At 38.0% G+C, this 15,805-nt stretch overlaps 1 protein-coding gene across 1 annotated transcript in view; it reads right to left on the bottom strand.

Moving 5' to 3' along the window:
* Positions 1-8,335: 8,335 nt before the first annotated feature.
* The window catches only part of LOC311269560 (uncharacterized protein), a gene marked incomplete at its 3' end in the record, with an annotated part of 36,755 nt that continues 29,285 nt past the window's right edge, over positions 8,336-15,805 (bottom strand). The window contains exons 2-4 of the mRNA XM_084373774.1: positions 12,901-14,859; positions 8,496-11,186; positions 8,336-8,359 (exon numbers count right to left, since the gene is read on the bottom strand). Of these exons, the coding sequence (XP_084229900.1) occupies positions 8,336-8,359; positions 8,496-11,186; positions 12,901-14,859 (4,674 nt within the window). The remainder of the gene's footprint in view (positions 8,360-8,495; positions 11,187-12,900; positions 14,860-15,805) is intronic.

Below are 15,805 nucleotides of genomic sequence, written 5' to 3'. Positions count from 1 at the left end.
TGTCTGTCCAAGTCAAAACTGATCTCCCTCTTATTGAGTTTGTCTCTCTCTTCACTGATGTTGTTCCTGGCAGCTTCAATCTCTTCTTTCTTCTCGAGGAGATCCTTCCTCAGAACTTGCAGTTCTTGTCTTTCTGTTTCCAAATTGTTCTTACTGGTTTGGAGTTCTTCTGTTAGTCTTTTGAACTCGCCTTCCACAAGTTCTTGTTCTTTTTGTTTTAAGGTCATCATGTTCATGACATTTTCAAGTTGGTCTCTTTCCATCTCAACCTGAAGAGTCAGATCTTTAATGTTGGTTTTCTCTCTATGTATCTCATGAAACAGACTGTCTGCATGTTCTTTCTCCTTTTGTAGCTCAGCCTTTGTATTTTCCAGCTTGTCGTTGTCCGCTTTTATGATTTGTTTTTGTTCTTCTAATATGTCAGTTTGTTTCTGGATGTCAGACCTCATCATCTCCAAGTCCAGTTTCTCTTTCTTCATCATCTCACTGACTTTATTCAGATCCTCCCTCTCTTGATTCAGCTCTGACTTCAGTTTTTCAAGACAGTCTTTTTCCAACTCAAACCCTTGCTTCCATTGATTTTCCATGTCTTCTCTCTGGCTGACAATGTCTGACACTATACTTATCAGACCTTCCTTTTCTCTCTCCAACTGCTCAGTGTAACAAGCCAGGTTTTCTTTCTGTTCATCGAGTTCTGCCAGCTTTTGTTCAGATACAGTGTACAGCAATAGAACATCTTCATTGTTTTGTTGCAAAGTCTCCATTTTGTTTTTCATGTCTTCACACATCCTTTCATTCAGCTGTTGAAGTTTTACTCTCACAGTGTCTATAGATTTCATTTGATTCAGCAGGTGATCTTCTCTCATCTTCAGTTCACAATGTTTGTCTTCCATTCTGTCCTTTTCTTTCAAAAGCATTTCTCTCTCTTTGTCAAATACAGTCTTCATTTTATTGACTTTTTCTTTTTCTCCACGGATGTTGTTCATATCAGCTTCAATCTCTTCTTTCTTCTCGAGGAGATCCTTCCTCAGAACTTGCAGTTCTTGTCTTTCTGTTTCCAAATTGTTCTTACTGGTTTGGAGTTCTTCTGTTAGTCTTTTGAACTCGCCTTCCACAAGTTCTTGTTCTTTTTGTTTTAAGGTCATCATGTTCATGACATTTTCAAGTTTGTCTCTTTCCATCTCAACCTGAAGAGTCAGATCTTTAATGTTGGTTTTCTCTCTATGTATCTCATGAAACAGACTGTCTGCATGTTCTTTCTTCTTATGTAGCTCAGCCTTTGTATTTTCCAGCTTGTCTCTTTCCTCTGTTATATTCTGTTTCTGCTGTTCTAATATGTCAGTTTGTTTCTGGATGTCAGACCTCATCAGCTCCAAGTCCAGTTTCTCTTTCTTCATCATCTCATTGACTTTATTCAGATCCTCCCTCTCTTGATTCAGCTCTGCCGTCTGTTTTTCAATATCTTGTTTTTCCAACAGAAGACATCGCGTCTGTTGATTTTCCATCTGTTCTCTCCGGATGGCCATGTCTAACAGGATACGTCTCAGGTCATTCTTTTCTGTCTGTATGAGCTTCTTGTAAACCGACATCTGGTCTCTCTCTTGATGAAAGGCTTCAAGCTGTTGCTCCAATACAAGGCATAATCTTTGGACTTCTTCATTGTTTTGATCTAATTTGGACATTTTGGTTTTAATGTTTCCATGTGCCTTTTCATTCAGCCCTTGCAGGTTTCTTCTCAGAGTTTGTATGATACTCATAAACTGTTCTTCCCTAATTTTTAATTCAGAGAGTTCTCCTTTCATTTGATCTTTCTCATTCTCAAGTACTTGTCTGTCCAAGTCAAAACTGATCTCCCTCTTATTGAGTTTGTCTCTCTCTTCACTGATGTTGTTCCTGGCAGCTTCAATCTCTTCTTTCTTCTCGAGGAGATCCTTCCTCAGAACTTGCAGTTCTTGTCTTTCTGTTTCCAAATTGTTCTTACTGGTTTGGAGTTCTTCTGTTAGTCTTTTGAACTCGCCTTCCACAAGTTCTTGTTCTTTTTGTTTTAAGGTCATCATGTTCATGACATTTTCAAGTTGGTCTCTTTCCATCTCAACCTGAAGAGTCAGATCTTTAATGTTGGTTTTCTCTCTATGTATCTCATGAAACAGACTGTCTGCATGTTCTTTCTCCTTTTGTAGCTCAGCCTTTGTATTTTCCAGCTTGTCGTTGTCCGCTTTTATGATTTGTTTTTGTTCTTCTAATATGTCAGTTTGTTTCTGGATGTCAGACCTCATCATCTCCAAGTCCAGTTTCTCTTTCTTCATCATCTCACTGACTTTATTCAGATCCTCCCTCTCTTGATTCAGCTCTGACTTCAGTTTTTCAAGACAGTCTTTTTCCAACTCAAACCCTTGCTTCCATTGATTTTCCATGTCTTCTCTCTGGCTGACAATGTCTGACACTATACTTATCAGACCTTCCTTTTCTCTCTCCAACTGCTCAGTGTAACAAGCCAGGTTTTCTTTCTGTTCATCGAGTTCTGCCAGCTTTTGTTCAGATACAGTGTACAGCAATAGAACATCTTCATTGTTTTGTTGCAAAGTCTCCATTTTGTTTTTCATGTCTTCACACATCCTTTCATTCAGCTGTTGAAGTTTTACTCTCACAGTGTCTATAGATTTCATTTGATTCAGCAGGTGATCTTCTCTCATCTTCAGTTCACAATGTTTGTCTTCCATTCTGTCCTTTTCTTTCAAAAGCATTTCTCTCTCTTTGTCAAATACAGTCTTCATTTTATTGACTTTTTCTTTTTCTCCACGGATGTTGTTCATATCAGCTTCAATCTCTTCTTTCTTCTCGAGGAGATCCTTCCTCAGAACTTGCAGTTCTTGTCTTTCTGTTTCCAAATTGTTCTTACTGGTTTGGAGTTCTTCTGTTAGTCTTTTGAACTCGCCTTCCACAAGTTCTTGTTCTTTTTGTTTTAAGGTCATCATGTTCATGACATTTTCAAGTTTGTCTCTTTCCATCTCAACCTGAAGAGTCAGATCTTTAATGTTGGTTTTCTCTCTATGTATCTCATGAAACAGACTGTCTGCATGTTCTTTCTTCTTATGTAGCTCAGCCTTTGTATTTTCCAGCTTGTCTCTTTCCTCTGTTATATTCTGTTTCTGCTGTTCTAATATGTCAGTTTGTTTCTGGATGTCAGGCCTCATCAGCTCCAAGTCCAGTTTCTCTTTCTTCATCATCTCATTGACTTTATTCAGATCCTCCCTCTCTTGATTCAGCTCTGCCGTCTGTTTTTCAATATCTTGTTTTTCCAACAGAAGACATCGCGTCTGTTGATTTTCCATCTGTTCTCTCCGGATGGCCATGTCTAACAGGATACGTCTCAGGTCATTCTTTTCTGTCTGTATGAGCTTCTTGTAAACCGACATCTGGTCTCTCTCTTGATGAAAGGCTTCAAGCTGTTGCTCCAATACAAGGCATAATCTTTGGACTTCTTCATTGTTTTGATCTAATTTGGACATTTTGGTTTTAATGTTTCCATGTGCCTTTTCATTCAGCCCTTGCAGGTTTCTTCTCAGAGTTTGTATGATACTCATAAACTGTTCTTCCCTAATTTTTAATTCAGAGAGTTCTCCTTTCATTTGATCTTTCTCATTCTCAAGTACTTGTCTGTCCAAGTCAAAACTGATCTCCCTCTTATTGAGTTTGTCTCTCTCTTCACTGATGTTGTTCCTGGCAGCTTCAATCTCTTCTTTCTTCTCGAGGAGATCCTTCCTCAGAACTTGCAGTTCTTGTCTTTCTGTTTCCAAATTGTTCTTACTGGTTTGGAGTTCTTCTGTTAGTCTTTTGAACTCGCCTTCCACAAGTTCTTGTTCTTTTTGTTTTAAGGTCATCATGTTCATGACATTTTCAAGTTGGTCTCTTTCCATCTCAACCTGAAGAGTCAGATCTTTAATGTTGGTTTTCTCTCTATGTATCTCATGAAACAGACTGTCTGCATGTTCTTTCTCCTTTTGTAGCTCAGCCTTTGTATTTTCCAGCTTGTCGTTGTCCGCTTTTATGATTTGTTTTTGTTCTTCTAATATGTCAGTTTGTTTCTGGATGTCAGACCTCATCATCTCCAAGTCCAGTTTCTCTTTCTTCATCATCTCACTGACTTTATTCAGATCCTCCCTCTCTTGATTCAGCTCTGACTTCAGTTTTTCAAGACGGTCTTTTTCCAACTCAAACCCTTGCTTGCATTGATTTTCCATGTCTTCTCTCTGGCTGACAATGTCTGACACTATACTTATCAGACCTTCCTTTTCTCTCTCCAACTGCTCAGTGTAACAAGCCAGGTTTTCTTTCTGTTCATCGAGTTCTGCCAGCTTTTGTTCAGATACAGTGTACAGCAATAGAACATCTTCATTGTTTTGTTGCAAAGTCTCCATTTTGTTTTTCATGTCTTCACACATCCTTTCATTCAGCTGTTGAAGTTTTACTCTCACAGTGTCTATAGATTTCATTTGATTCAGCAGGTGATCTTCTCTCATCTTCAGTTCACAATGTTTGTCTTCCATTCTGTCCTTTTCTTTCAAAAGCATTTCTCTCTCTTTGTCAAATACAGTCTTCATTTTATTGACTTTTTCTTTTTCTCCACGGATGTTGTTCATATCAGCTTCAATCTCTTCTTTCTTCTCGAGGAGATCCTTCCTCAGAACTTGCAGTTCTTGTCTTTCTGTTTCCAAATTGTTCTTACTGGTTTGGAGTTCTTCTGTTAGTCTTTTGAACTCGCCTTCCACAAGTTCTTGTTCTTTTTGTTTTAAGGTCATCATGTTCATGACATTTTCAAGTTTGTCTCTTTCCATCTCAACCTGAAGAGTCAGATCTTTAATGTTGGTTTTCTCTCTATGTATCTCATGAAACAGACTGTCTGCATGTTCTTTCTTCTTATGTAGCTCAGCCTTTGTATTTTCCAGCTTGTCTCTTTCCTCTGTTATATTCTGTTTCTGCTGTTCTAATATGTCAGTTTGTTTCTGGATGTCAGACCTCATCAGCTCCAAGTCCAGTTTCTCTTTCTTCATCATCTCATTGACTTTATTCAGATCCTCCCTCTCTTGATTCAGCTCTGCCGTCTGTTTTTCAATATCTTGTTTTTCCAACAGAAGACATCGCGTCTGTTGATTTTCCATCTGTTCTCTCCGGATGGCCATGTCTAACAGGATACGTCTCAGGTCATTCTTTTCTGTCTGTATGAGCTTCTTGTAAACCGACATCTGGTCTCTCTCTTGATGAAAGGCTTCAAGCTGTTGCTCCAATACAAGGCATAATCTTTGAACTTCTTCATTGTTTTGATCTAATTTGGACATTTTGGTTTTAATGTTTCCATGTGCCTTTTCATTCAGCCCTTGCAGGTTTCTTCTCAGAGTTTGTATGATACTCATAAACTGTTCTTCCCTAATTTTTAATTCAGAGAGTTCTCCTTTCATTTGATCTTTCTCATTCTCAAGTACTTGTCTGTCCAAGTCAAAACTGATCTCCCTCTTATTGAGTTTGTCTCTCTCTTCACTGATGTTGTTCCTGGCAGCTTCAATCTCTTCTTTCTTCTCGAGGAGATCCTTCCTCAGAACTTGCAGTTCTTGTCTTTCTGTTTCCAAATTGTTCTTACTGGTTTGGAGTTCTTCTGTTAGTCTTTTGAACTCGCCTTCCACAAGTTCTTGTTCTTTTTGTTTTAAGGTCATCATGTTCATGACATTTTCAAGTTGGTCTCTTTCCATCTCAACCTGAAGAGTCAGATCTTTAATGTTGGTTTTCTCTCTATGTATCTCATGAAACAGACTGTCTGCATGTTCTTTCTCCTTTTGTAGCTCAGCCTTTGTATTTTCCAGCTTGTCGTTGTCCGCTTTTATGATTTGTTTTTGTTCTTCTAATATGTCAGTTTGTTTCTGGATGTCAGACCTCATCATCTCCAAGTCCAGTTTCTCTTTCTTCATCATCTCACTGACTTTATTCAGATCCTCCCTCTCTTGATTCAGCTCTGACTTCAGTTTTTCAAGACAGTCTTTTTCCAACTCAAACCCTTGCTTCCATTGATTTTCCATGTCTTCTCTCTGGCTGACAATGTCTGACACTATACTTATCAGACCTTCCTTTTCTCTCTCCAACTGCTCAGTGTAACAAGCCAGGTTTTCTTTCTGTTCATCGAGTTCTGCCAGCTTTTGTTCAGATACAGTGTACAGCAATAGAACATCTTCATTGTTTTGTTGCAAAGTCTCCATTTTGTTTTTCATGTCTTCACACATCCTTTCATTCAGCTGTTGAAGTTTTACTCTCACAGTGTCTATAGATTTCATTTGATTCAGCAGGTGATCTTCTCTCATCTTCAGTTCACAATGTTTGTCTTCCATTCTGTCCTTTTCTTTCAAAAGCATTTCTCTCTCTTTGTCAAATACAGTCTTCATTTTATTGACTTTTTCTTTTTCTCCACGGATGTTGTTCATATCAGCTTCAATCTCTTCTTTCTTCTCGAGGAGATCCTTCCTCAGAACTTGCAGTTCTTGTCTTTCTGTTTCCAAATTGTTCTTACTGGTTTGGAGTTCTTCTGTTAGTCTTTTGAACTCGCCTTCCACAAGTTCTTGTTCTTTTTGTTTTAAGGTCATCATGTTCATGACATTTTCAAGTTTGTCTCTTTCCATCTCAACCTGAAGAGTCAGATCTTTAATGTTGGTTTTCTCTCTATGTATCTCATGAAACAGACTGTCTGCATGTTCTTTCTTCTTATGTAGCTCAGCCTTTGTATTTTCCAGCTTGTCTCTTTCCTCTGTTATATTCTGTTTCTGCTGTTCTAATATGTCAGTTTGTTTCTGGATGTCAGACCTCATCAGCTCCAAGTCCAGTTTCTCTTTCTTCATCATCTCATTGACTTTATTCAGATCCTCCCTCTCTTGATTCAGCTCTGCCGTCTGTTTTTCAATATCTTGTTTTTCCAACAGAAGACATCGCGTCTGTTGATTTTCCATCTGTTCTCTCCGGATGGCCATGTCTGACAGGATACGTCTCAGGTCATTCTTTTCTGTCTGTATGAGCTTCTTGTAAACCGACATCTGGTCTCTCTCTTGATGAAAGGCTTCAAGCTGTTGCTCCAATACAAGGCATAATCTTTGGACTTCTTCATTGTTTTGATCTAATTTGGACATTTTGGTTTTAATGTTTCCATGTGCCTTTTCATTCAGCCCTTGCAGGTTTCTTCTCAGAGTTTGTATGATACTCATAAACTGTTCTTCCCTAATTTTTAATTCAGAGAGTTCTCCTTTCATTTGATCTTTCTCATTCTCAAGTACTTGTCTGTCCAAGTCAAAACTGATCTCCCTCTTATTGAGTTTGTCTCTCTCTTCACTGATGTTGTTCCTGGCAGCTTCAATCTCTTCTTTCTTCTCGAGGAGATCCTTCCTCAGAACTTGCAGTTCTTGTCTTTCTGTTTCCAAATTGTTCTTACTGGTTTGGAGTTCTTCTGTTAGTCTTTTGAACTCGCCTTCCACAAGTTCTTGTTCTTTTTGTTTTAAGGTCATCATGTTCATGACATTTTCAAGTTGGTCTCTTTCCATCTCAACCTGAAGAGTCAGATCTTTAATGTTGGTTTTCTCTCTATGTATCTCATGAAACAGACTGTCTGCATGTTCTTTCTCCTTTTGTAGCTCAGCCTTTGTATTTTCCAGCTTGTCGTTGTCCGCTTTTATGATTTGTTTTTGTTCTTCTAATATGTCAGTTTGTTTCTGGATGTCAGACCTCATCATCTCCAAGTCCAGTTTCTCTTTCTTCATCATCTCACTGACTTTATTCAGATCCTCCCTCTCTTGATTCAGCTCTGACTTCGGTTTTTCAAGACGGTCTTTTTCCAACTCAAACCCTTGCTTCCATTGATTTTCCATGTCTTCTCTCTGGCTGACAATGTCTGACACTATACTTATCAGACCTTCCTTTTCTCTCTCCAACTGCTCAGTGTAACAAGCCAGGTTTTCTTTCTGTTCATCGAGTTCTGCCAGCTTTTGTTCAGATACAGTGTACAGCAATAGAACATCTTCATTGTTTTGTTGCAAAGTCTCCATTTTGTTTTTCATGTCTTCACACATCCTTTCATTCAGCTGTTGAAGTTTTACTCTCACAGTGTCTATAGATTTCATTTGATTCAGCAGGTGATCTTCTCTCATCTTCAGTTCACAATGTTTGTCTTCCATTCTGTCCTTTTCTTTCAAAAGCATTTCTCTCTCTTTGTCAAATACAGTCTTCATTTTATTGACTTTTTCTTTTTCTCCACGGATGTTGTTCATATCAGCTTCAATCTCTTCTTTCTTCTCGAGGAGATCCTTCCTCAGAACTTGCAGTTCTTGTCTTTCTGTTTCCAAATTGTTCTTACTGGTTTGGAGTTCTTCTGTTAGTCTTTTGAACTCGCCTTCCACAAGTTCTTGTTCTTTTTGTTTTAAGGTCATCATGTTCATGACATTTTCAAGTTTGTCTCTTTCCATCTCAACCTGAAGAGTCAGATCTTTAATGTTGGTTTTCTCTCTATGCATCTCATGAAACAGACTGTCTGCATGTTCTTTCTTCTTATGTAGCTCAGCCTTTGTATTTTCCAGCTTGTCTCTTTCCTCTGTTATATTCTGTTTCTGCTGTTCTAATATGTCAGTTTGTTTCTGGATGTCAGACCTCATCAGCTCCAAGTCCAGTTTCTCTTTCTTCATCATCTCATTGACTTTATTCAGATCCTCCCTCTCTTGATTCAGCTCTGCCGTCTGTTTTTCAATATCTTGTTTTTCCAACAGAAGACATCGCGTCTGTTGATTTTCCATCTGTTCTCTCCGGATGGCCATGTCTAACAGGATACGTCTCAGGTCATTCTTTTCTGTCTGTATGAGCTTCTTGTAAACCGACATCTGGTCTCTCTCTTGATGAAAGGCTTCCAGCTGTTGCTCCAATACAAGGCATAATCTTTGGACTTCTTCATTGTTTTGATCTAATTTGGACATTTTGGTTTTAATGTTTCCATGTGCCTTTTCATTCAGCCCTTGCAGGTTTCTTCTCAGAGTTTGTATGATACTCATAAACTGTTCTTCCCTAATTTTTAATTCAGAGAGTTCTCCTTTCATTTGATCTTTCTCATTCTCAAGTACTTGTCTGTCCAAGTCAAAACTGATCTCCCTCTTATTGAGTTTGTCTCTCTCTTCACTGATGTTGTTCCTGGCAGCTTCAATCTCTTCTTTCTTCTCGAGGAGATCCTTCCTCAGAACTTGCAGTTCTTGTCTTTCTGTTTCCAAATTGTTCTTACTGGTTTGGAGTTCTTCTGTTAGTCTTTTGAACTCGCCTTCCACAAGTTCTTGTTCTTTTTGTTTTAAGGTCATCATGTTCATGACATTTTCAAGTTTGTCTCTTTCCATCTCAACCTGAAGAGTCAGATCTTTAATGTTGGTTTTCTCTCTATGTATCTCATGAAACAGACTGTCTGCATGTTCTTTCTTCTTATTTAGCTCAGCCTTTGTATTTTCCAGCTTGTCTCTTTCCTGTGTTATATTCTGTTTCTGCTGTTCTAATATATCAGTTTGTTTCTGGATGTCAGACCTCATCAACTCCAAGTCCAGTTTCCCTTTCTTTCTCAGTCTGACAGTTTCCTTTTCCATTTCCTGCAGTTCTATGGCCATTCTGGTTTTTGTCAATTGTTTCATTTCTTTATCTGTTCCCGCTCTGACACGTTTCCTTAAGTCTCTGTTCTCTCCTTCAGTATTTTCCAAGAAAGATTTTCTGTGCTTTTGCTGCCTCATTTCAGTCTTCATTTTTTCAAGCTCAGCTCTTTCTTGGGATATTAAGAGATAGCTGTTTTCCAGGTCTTGTTTTGCAGCCCTGATTGTATAGTTAAGGTCTTCTAACTGTCTCAGTTTTCCTTTGGTCTCTTTCAAAATTATCTCGATGACTTCACTTTTCTTTCTGCTTTTTGCAGACATTTTTGCAATGGTGCACTTTAATTTTGCCATTTTCTCCAACTTCTGTCCAGTCACTTCAGTTAGCCTCTTGACATTTATTTTTAAAATATGTAGTTCGTCTCTCTCTATCAATGTTTTCTCTAACCTCTGATCCAGCTCTCTTCTCTGTTTCTTTGCTGCAGTTTGCATCCATTTCATGTTGCCCATTTCTTCTTTCAGGTGCATTTCATGTTTCCTCATTTCAGTTTTGAACATTTTCAAAAGCTCTTGAAATTGTTTTATGTCTTCTAGCAATCCTTCAATTGCATTGTCTTCATCCTTATGATCTTTATTTATGTTACTTTCTTCAATTTGGTCTTCAAATTCTAGTTTCACTAATCTTATGATTTCTTGTGTTCTATAAATCTCTGCCCTTAATCTTTGTAAATCAGCACTTCTGGTGTCCTTTTTAGAAGCACCTCCATCCATCTCCTCAGGATGTATTTGTTGATCTTCTCTTGACTCCTTAATTTGTTTTTGCTTCTCAACATCCAATCTCCTCAAGTCAGACTTGTCAGCTAATTCTTGTCTCACCATATTGCCATTATCCTCTTTTTGCACTTGATTTTCATATTTTAAAACATTGGTGATTACCCTCAAAAGGTCTTTGTAATCTGTTTCTTTCAGGAGTCTAGGCACTATGTCCTCTACATCCCCAGTTTCCCTGACTGTGTTTTGTAGCCCAGTCTTAGTCTCTGGTCTCTGGCTCTGCAGGTTATTTATTTCTATAATAAGCCTTTTTACCTCCTCATTTCTGTCCTCCATGTTCTTCATAGCATACATTATTTGCTCACTAATTTTCCCCTCTCTCTCCTTGAGTTTGGATATCTGATTTTCCACATTTACCTTTTCTCTTACCTTCATTGAAGCCTTCATTGTCTGATCATCATCCGTTAATATGTTTTGATGAATTTCTGTCTGCATCCGTAAGAAAACATTCTGCTCTTCTATAATGTCCACACCAAATAAATTGAGGTCTTGTCCCTGTTTGTGCTCTAAATGCATATACACCTGTTTTCTTATTTCTTCACTTTGATTTTCATCTTCTTCTTTGTTTGACAGGATTTCAAATGTTTGATCTTTGAGAGAGTATCTGTGTGTTTCTTTCTCTGGTCCTTGTTTAGATGCATTGACTGAAAAAGCCTTTTTGATTGCAGATTCTGTTGATATCCATTTGTTGACCTGAGCTTTCATGGAAGTCACCTTATCCTTCATAAAAAAGAAAGAAAGAATAGTCATTGTTTCCATCCAAAGAAATACTCTTGTTTAATGTCACAATTTCATAAAATTACTACTTTTACTTAGTCAGATATATGGGAATAATTCCTCCACTGCTGCTACCTGCCATAGGAACATGGTAGTGGGTAATGATTCTGGGATGTATAAACCCCAAAATCCCAGAATCATTAAACCCATTGCCATTTTCCCAAGGCAGGTATTATTCAAATGTTTTACTTAAGTAAAAGTAAAAATTTGCATTGCATTTAAATGAAAAATGTAGGTCATTAAAAAAAGGTTTAATGTAAATATTTAAATGGGTAATGTTCAGATGCAAGATGTAATGTAAAGGAACAATACGCTTAATATGCTACTTTTAGGCTGGCTGCGCTGTAACTCCATGTCACATTATTTCAAAGTCCTCAAGTGGGAAAATAATGACATTAGATTTGGACAAATGTGGGTCAAAGGATAAGCCTTTTGGTATTCTTTCCTTTTTCGCATCAACCAATCCCATGTGGACTCAAAGTAACAAAGAATGTATCCTACTAACAAGTATTATGTGTGTATCATGGAGGTTTGAGTTTAAAAGTTGAATCTTTGAAAAAATGTCCGTAAATTTCCGAAAATCTTGCTTTAAAGTTGTTATTGATAACACCAGTGTCAGACACAAAGTTTTCAACTTTGGCATTATTGCTCTGTATATATGTATATTTATTTTAGTGGAGTGTACATTTCTTGTATTTTTGTTTTGTTTTTGTTGTTCTTGTTCTTGTTTATATATAGATTAATTATTATTATTATTATTATTATTATTTCCGCATATTCTGAACTTTGAATGGGAGCAGCTGTAACGTAAACAATTTACCCTCTGGGATAATAAAGTATTTCTGATTCTGATTCTGATTCTGATCCCCCCCTCACTGAATTCACATCACAACACCGCTGTTGTTCGAATCATCTGCCCCTTCTAATAGTTGCCAGGTTTTTGCATTAGCTAACATTGCTAACGCTAGTGGACAAACGGTAACCTTGCTAATGCTATGTAGCGATGCAAAACAATCATTTTGACTCAACACATTTTTATTATTATTATTATTAATTTACACTCTAATAATAATACAATAACATTGGAAAAATTTAAGGAAAATAGATTATTTTACTTTAAATGCACCTTTCTACACGCTCTGTAGATGTAGGCCTATTTTTTGTAATTATTATTATTATTATTTGTGTACATAAAAAATGTATAAATATGACCATAAGCGATAGCATGCACTCAAGCTGGGATGGACTCCACAAGTATGTGAAAAATCTGATAACTCGTGTTATTCCAGCATGATTTGACAGTGTTCTACAAAGCTCCTTGTGATGTCACAGAATGTAGTCAGGTGACTGTGGAGGAAAGTCCATGACAGTCAGGACTACTTGGTCTTCTTTGGTCTTCAAGTAGTTCTTGTAAAGCATTGAGGTGTGTTGAGGTGTGATGTGGGTATATGTACAGTCACTAAAGTACCAAATGTGTATTAATCCAACACTGAAAATAGTCCACAAATGAACTATTTCCTCCTATTTGAGTAATGTTTGATAAACATGTTATATATAGAGAGAGGGAAGTCAGAAAGTATTAAGAGACAGACACAAACACATTATTGATTTGTCTGACTCAACAATAAAAAGAAAAAAAAAAGTAAGATTCACCTACCATGTGTTTTTTGACTTCTTCCTTGTTCTCCTTTATCTTCCTTTGGGCTTTGAGCATCTGCACCTGGGTGTTGTTAATCTCTACAGCATCTTTTTCTATGTTATCTTTCATCCCACCCATAGTCTGAAGAATTGTAACTATTATATCTTCCAGTTTTTTTTCAACCTTCTCCCTTTGTTGTTGTATCTTTATCTTAATGATTTCTAACTCATCCTTCTCCTGCATGGTCTTCTCTAGCTGTTGGTTTAACACCCATTTCTTTTTTTTTGCTTGAAAATTCATCCATTTAATTTGATTCTTTTCTTCTGTAATGTCTCTCCTGCTGTGCTCCGCATCTTCTCTCACTCTACGCAGCATCATTCTGATTTCTTCTACTTCAAGAATTACTCTCTGCATGCCACTATTCACTTCGTTCTTGGTGCTTGTCTCCATGTTGTCTTCCTCAAATGGATACTCTTCGTGTTGTATTATTTTTCTGGTTCTGTCACCCTGTCTTATCTTCTGCTCGTCAAATCTGTCCTCCATGTTCACCTGCAGATCCTGCTCTGACCTCTGCCCCGCCGTCTTATCTCGTCTTTCTTCCATGTCTTTAGCCGCTTCAATCTCACTCTTCATCATGCTGATCTCTTCCTTTTTTCTCCTGCTCATTCTTTTCATTTTCAACAGTTCACTTTTCTTCATTTCAATCTCACTACTCATTACTTCCATCTCTCTCATCTCTTTCTTTGTCCTTTGTAACTTGTCATCCAGCTCCTGTTTTTGCCTTTCAGTACTTTCCCTCGAACTCTTTATTGCATCCATTTCTGCTTTAGCCAACTGCCTGTCCCTCTCAATGTTTTCTCTCTCTGTCGCTATTTTTGTTTTGATTCTTTCTATCTCATTTCTTTCCGATTGGACCTGTGCTAACTTGTTCTCTAGCTCTTGTTTTTGCCTCTGAATATCACACTCCATCTCTTTATCCCTTTGTGTTATCTTAATGCTTACATCAATGTCTTGTCTTTGGTTTTGAGAATCAGGTTTCATGCTTTCCATTTGACCAGTCTCTGCCTTTAGCTGCTGCTTCGTTCCCACAGTCTCAACTTCCAGCACATCCCAAAGTTCCTCCATCCCTTCCTGGATTCTGCTGAGTTTTATCTTCATAGCTTCAAAGGTGTCTTTTCCTCCTTTCTGTCTTCCTCTGCTTTCAATCTCAGTGGCTGTGACTTTCCACATTTGAACATCTCTATGAATATGCTTCATCCTGTTAATAGTTAGATTCATATTATGTTTGATGTGCTCAATCTGATTTCTATGTTGAGTAATATCCATTTTATTTCTCTTTAACTCTTGCTTTATGTCTGCCAGGTTTTTCTCCATTTGTTCCTTAGCGTGGCTTGCTTCAAGTATTATTTTGTTATTTTTATTCATTAGACTTAATAGACTGTCAGTCATCAGCCTCTCCATTACCTCCTGCCCTCCCTTTATCTGCTCGATGGGTTCTTTGGGCTCCTTACTTTCATGTGATTTTGTCTTCTCATACTTGATCATTTCCAACTTGTGTTGTTCATTCATGATCTCATCATATCTTCTTTCCAGAGTTTCCCTCTCTTGGTATATTTCAGCACACATTTTCTGAAGTTGATTTTTTTCTTGAGTGGCTTCATTTTTATTCTCCTTGAGTTTCTCAATAACATTTTCCATCTGTAATCTCAGTCTTTTTATTAACAAGGACCACTCGTGTTTTTCAGCAGTCAGTGTGTCAATTTCTTCCTGTTGCTGCTCTGTCTTTGTCTTCAGGAAGTCAATTTCTTTTCTGTCTCTTTGTGCCTCTTCCCAGAGTTGTTCGATCTCCTCTATTACTCGACATGTCAATTGTCTAGTCTCCCTTTTGATTTTTAAGTAGTTTGTTTGTTGGTCTTCTAATTGCTCTGTGCTTTCCATTGTCCAGTTCTTTTCTGTTTGGGTCATCCTGTCTTGGCTCTGTTGGTTAATAAAATGGACAGAATATCACAGATGAGATGACGGCACAAGTAAAGAGCAATTCCAAAAAAGAAAAACACATTTCCAGCATATTTGTCCTCTAAATTATGCCAGAAGAAGAGAAGACGAATAGAACAAGAAAAGACATTTTTCACCAAGTGGCTTCTCCATCCACTCACACCCTCACCCACAGTATCTCTACTGACTGTGACCTCTGCTGTCTTCTCCCTGTTGATCTCTCCCTGCTGACCTCTCCTCCTCTGCAGTCTCATCTCTCCCCTCCCCAACTCCTACTCCTAATTTCTCTCTTACTCCCCAAGTCCACCACCACTCTGCTTCTCTGTCACATAATCTGGACAGCTTCTGTCCACTCACCTTTGGACCTGCAAGGCCATCTCCATTGGCACGTTGCTGGTCTAACTCACTCCTCCTCTTCTCCCATCTCTACTCCTGCCTAAGATTCCTGGTTAGCTACTGTAAGTACACAGCTAACCGAGTGTGAACAGATTTAGCGCCCGCAGCTGTAATGACACAACTCTGCTAGCTAACTTTACAAGCAACAGCAGCAACGAAGCAAGTCAGAGCTGAGCTGCTGACTGTAATGTGAACAAAGGAGCACCTGCCCCACTGCTACACTGCACAGCAAAGACTACATTATTCGGCATCAGGATCACAACTTCTCCCAGCTTGGCTTACCAAATCTTCTTTTTTTTTGGCTTAATTTGGTGCATACTAGATGAGGTTATCTTGTTCCCTGTGTCTTAATGAAAATATTAATCTTAGTTTCTTAGCTCAATACACACATTATTTCACAATTTAATTTAGCTAATTTCCTTAGTGTTTCTTGGATGCTAAGGACAAATTTCAACCCAGTCCAGTGAAAAATAAGCAGTTGTTCAGAATGGTTTTTGGTGAGGCTTAGAATAACAAATACGACGAGTCGCAA

This window comes from Pagrus pagrus (assembly GCF_965226575.1).
Source record: "Pagrus pagrus genome assembly, chromosome: 14".
NCBI lineage: Eukaryota > Metazoa > Chordata > Actinopteri > Spariformes > Sparidae > Pagrus > Pagrus pagrus.
The sequence above is the reverse complement of the archived record's forward strand: the minus strand, read 5'-3'. Positions and strand labels throughout refer to the sequence as shown.